General features: G+C 35.3%; 1 protein-coding gene across 1 annotated transcript; it reads left to right on the forward strand.

The window, feature by feature from the left end:
* Positions 1-1336: 1336 nt before the first annotated feature.
* On the forward strand, positions 1337-1810 carry LOC138929483 (uncharacterized; the record flags this gene model as incomplete). The annotated part of the gene is made up of 1 exon (XM_070288922.1): positions 1337-1810. A coding segment is annotated over exon 1 (474 nt), but the record flags the coding sequence as incomplete, so codon positions are not given.
* Between the last annotated feature and the right edge of the window lie 3088 nt (positions 1811-4898).

Consider the following 4898-nt stretch of genomic DNA (forward strand, 5'->3'; position numbering starts at 1 on the left):
AGAAGAAGAGTGGTGATATCACGGTGGCGTACATGCCGACTGAGAAGATGCCCGCTGGCGTCCTTATCAAAGGATTATGCAGTAGCAAGCATAATAATTGTATTCTTTCTTTGGGCATAACTAATATATAGTATAGGATTGCTACTTTGAGGGGGTGTGTTCGAATTAAGCGCCTCATCCAAAGTACCAATCTGGTAACTCCATCTGAGACCGTTTTGGCCAGCATATTATCCTCAACTGGCCACACTTTTGATTTCAGTCTTGCGCGGCGTGTTTTCAAGAGCAGTCGATCTTGCGTGCCATTCTTTTGTTCTCCATTCAATATATAATAAACTTATGTATATGTATTAATCCGAAAAGGCTCAAGTGTACTTATTTAATCCGGATACTCATGCACCTGCGTTGGGGGGAAAATCCCAACACAAACATTCGTTTGAGTGGGAGAATTCGATGAAGCGTGAGTACAAGGCTCTTCTCGATAACGAAACGTGGACGTTGGTCGACCTCCCGCCGAATGCCAAAGCCATAGGATCGATGGGGTTTTTCGCATCAAACGCGATGACCAGGGCAATGTAGAGAGATTCAAGTCGAGGCTGGTCGCCAAGGGATGCAGCCAGCAGTTCGGTGTTAACTACACTGAAACGTTTTCGCCAGTCATACGGTATGAAAACATCCGTTTAATCTTTGCCATAGCGGCAGAGAAAGGGTTGCATTTACATCAGATGGACGTCACAAATGCATATCTGAACGGCAAGCTTGGCGAAAACGAAGTAATTTTCATGAAGCAACCGGAGCACTTCATAGATGCAGAAAAGCCAAATGCCGTATTGAAACTCAACAGGGCCATCTACGGCTTAAGCAATCCGGCAGAATTTGGAACGAAACAATTGATAAAGCATTAAAGGACTTAGGATTTGTGCAATCTGATTTTGAAAAATGCCTTTATATAAAAATCAATCCTAATTCTTATAATCTTATCGCCATTTATGTAGACGACCTGATTATAGCCTGTTCCAACAAAGATGACCTGGTAAACATCAAGAAGAAGCTGCACGACAAATTCGAGAGTCGTGATAACGGGCCACTCCACCACTTTCTGGGTATGGAGATTCGTCGTGAGGATCCGCAGGGTACTATTTCTGTGTGTCAGAAACAGTACATTAAGAGCATACTGGAGAGGTACAACATGGGCGTATGTCGCTCTGTATCGACGCCACTGGATCCTGGATTCCAAGGAAGCTGCTTGGACGAAAGCTGCAAAAGGGCAAATGCGACCGACTACCAGTCGATCATTGGATCGCTAATGTATTAAGCGATATGTACTCGCCCTGACATCATGCACTCTGTGTGCAAACTGGCCCAAAGGAATTGCGATCCACACCAAGAGCACGAGCTAGCAGCCAAACACATTTTGCGCTATCTCTCGAAGACGATCGACCTGAAGCTGCGTTATCAGAAGACTGGGCAGCGCCTGCATGCGTATGTCGATGCAGACTGGGCGAACAGCATCCTAGACCGGAAGTCGTACACTGGATACGGTTTCTTCTACGGAGGATCGGTGATTTCCTGGGAATCACGCAAGCAAACTGTCGTCGCTTTAAGCAGCACCGGAGCCGAGTACGTAGCGTTGTCGTCAGCCGCCAAAGAAGCTATGTACCTGAGCCGTCTCCTGAAGGAAGTTGGGTGCCATCCGGCATCTGATCCTGTTCACATATACGGTGACAATCTAAGTGCACAGCAAATTGCTACCAATCCCGTGCACCACAAGCGAACCAAACACATCGACATTAGATATCACCACGTCAGAGAAGTAATTGAAAGCAATGAAATTTGTATTAGTTATGTTCCAAGTGAAAACGTGGCTGATATTTTTACCAAAAATGTACAGAAAATTAAACATGATAAATTTGTGGAAATGCTCGGTTTAAAACTGTAAACAATATTGTAAAGAAACATTCAACTTGAGAAGAAGTGTTAAAGTATGCAAGCTGAACGTTTCATATTCGATAACCGATGATCCATTTCCATTTCTAGTATAATGAAGTATGGTCTCTTTATTATCCTCCTCCTATGTTCACTCCTTCGCAAGCCATCAAACTGAATAAACGTAAGTCTGGTGTTCTCCTTTTCTAACGAGTGTGTCGCGTACGGTATACTTTTGTATTAGGCCCTTATATTTATCCACGAACATAACCCCCAACAAATACATTTGCATACTCAATTGTAAATTTAAAAACAAAAAGTTCACAACTCAGCTAATAATGCCTGAATCCACTTTAGAATTTGTATTCACAACTCAGCTAATAATGGATGTATTAACGGCAGAATTTGTACTTATATTAGTTTTACACGGCTTATACATTTGCATACTCAATTGTAAATTTGTAAACAAAAAGTTCACAACTCAGCTAATAATGCATGTAGCCACGGCATAAATTGTACTTATATTAGTTTTTACACGGCTTATACATTTGCATACTCAATTGTAAATTTGTAAACACAAAAGTTCACAACTCAGCTAATAATGCATGTAGCCACGGCATAAATTGTACTTATATTAGTTTTTACATGGCTAATACATTTTCATACTCAATTGTAAATCTGTAGACAAAAAGTTCACAGCTCAGCTAATAATGCATGTATCCACTTCAGAATTTGTATTTATATTAGTTTTTACACGGCTAATACATTTGCATACTCAATTGTAAATTTGTAAACAAAAAGTTCACATCTCAGCTAATAATGAAATTTGTAAACAAAAAGTTCACAACTCAGCTAATAATGCATGTATCCACGGCATAAATTGTACTTATATTATTTTTTACATGGCTAATACATTTGCATACTCAATTGTAAATTTGTAAACAAAAAGTTCACAGCTCAGCTAATAATGCCTGTATCGACTTCAGAATTTGTATTTATATTAGTTTTTACACGGCTAATACATTTGCATACTCAATTGTAAATTTGTAAACAAAAAGTTCACATCTCAGCTAATAATGAAATTTGTAAACAAAAAGTTCACAACTCAGCTAATAATGCATGTATCCACGGCATAAATTGTATTATATATTTTTTTACATGGCTAATACATTTGCATACTCAATTGTAAATTTGTAAACAAAAAGTTCACAGCTCAGCTAATAATGCCTGTATCGACTTCAGAATTTGTATTTATATTAGTTTTTACACGGCTAATACATTTGCATACTCAATTGTAAATTTGAAAACAAAAATTTCACAACTCAGCTAATAATGCCTGAATCCACTTCAGAATTTGTATTTATATTAGTTTTTACACGGCCAATACATTTGCATACTCAATTGTAAAAATTGTAAACAAAAAGTTCACATCTCAGCTAATAATGAAATTTGTAAACAAAAAGTTCACAACTCAGCTAATAATGCATGTATCCATGGCATAAATTGTACTTATATTATTTTTTACATGGCTAATACATTTGCATACTCAATTGTAAATCTGTAGACAAAAAGTTCACAGCTCAGCTAATAATGCCTGTATCGACTTCAGAATTTGTATTTATATTAGTTTTTACACGGCTAATACATTTGCATACTCAATTGTAAATTTGAAAACAAAAATTTCACAACTCAGCTAATAATGCCTGAATCCACTTCAGAATTTGTATTTATATTAGTTTTTACACGGCTAATACATTTGCATAGTCAATTGTAAATTTGCAAACAAAAAGTTCACATCTCAGCTAATAATGAAATTTGTAAACAAAATTTCACAACTCAGATAATAATGCATAATAATGCAATTTGTATTTATATTCGTTTTTACACGGCTAATACATTTGCATACTCAATTGTAATTTGTAAACAAAAGTTCACAGCGCAGCTAATAATGCCTGTATCCACTTCGGAATTTGTATTTATATTCGTTTTTACAAGGCTAATACATTTGCATACTCCATTGTAAATTTGTAAACAAAAAGTTCACAACTCAGATAATAGTGCATATATCCCAGATAATAGTGCATATATCCACTTCAGAATTTGTAATTATTTAGTTTTTACATGGCTAATACATTTGCATACTCAATTGTAATTTGTAAACAAAAAGTTCACAACTTAGCTAATAATGCATGTATCCACTTCAGAATTTGTATTTATATTAGTTTTTACAAGGCTAATACGTTTGCTTACTCAATTGTAAAAATTGTAAACAAAAAGTTCACATCTCAACTAATCATGAAATTTGTAAACAAAAAGTTCACAACTCAGCTAATAATGCATGTATCCATGGCATAAATTTGTACTTATATTATTTTTTTACATGGCTAATACATTTGCATACTCAATTGTAAATTTGTAAACAAAAAGTTCACAGCTCAGCTAATAATGCCTGTATCGACTTCAGAATTTGTATTTATATTAGTTTTTACAAGGCTAATACATTTGCATACTCAATTGTAAAAATTGTAAACAAAAAGTTCACATCTCAGCTAATAATGAAATTTGTAAACAAAAAGTTCACAACTCAGCTAATAATGCATGTATCCATGGCATAAATTGTACTTATATTATTTTTTACATGGCTAATACATTTGCATACTCAATTGTAAATCTGTAGACAAAAAGTTCACAGCTCAGCTAATAATACATGTATCCACTTCAGAATTTGTATTTATATTCGTTTTTACACGGCTAATACATTTGCATACTCAATTGTAAATTTGTAAACAAAAAGTTCACAGCGCAGCTAATAATGCCTGTATCCACTTCAGAATTTGTACTTATATTAGTTTTTAAACGGCTTATACATTTGCATACTCAATTGTAAATTTGTAAACAAAAAGTTCACATCTCAGCTAATAATGAAATTTGTAAACAAAATTTCACAACTCAGATAATAATGCATAATAATGCAA

The sequence above is a fragment of the Drosophila kikkawai genome, unplaced genomic scaffold, assembly GCF_030179895.1.
Source record: "Drosophila kikkawai strain 14028-0561.14 unplaced genomic scaffold, DkikHiC1v2 scaffold_221, whole genome shotgun sequence".
Classification (NCBI taxonomy): Eukaryota; Metazoa; Arthropoda; class Insecta; order Diptera; family Drosophilidae; genus Drosophila; species Drosophila kikkawai.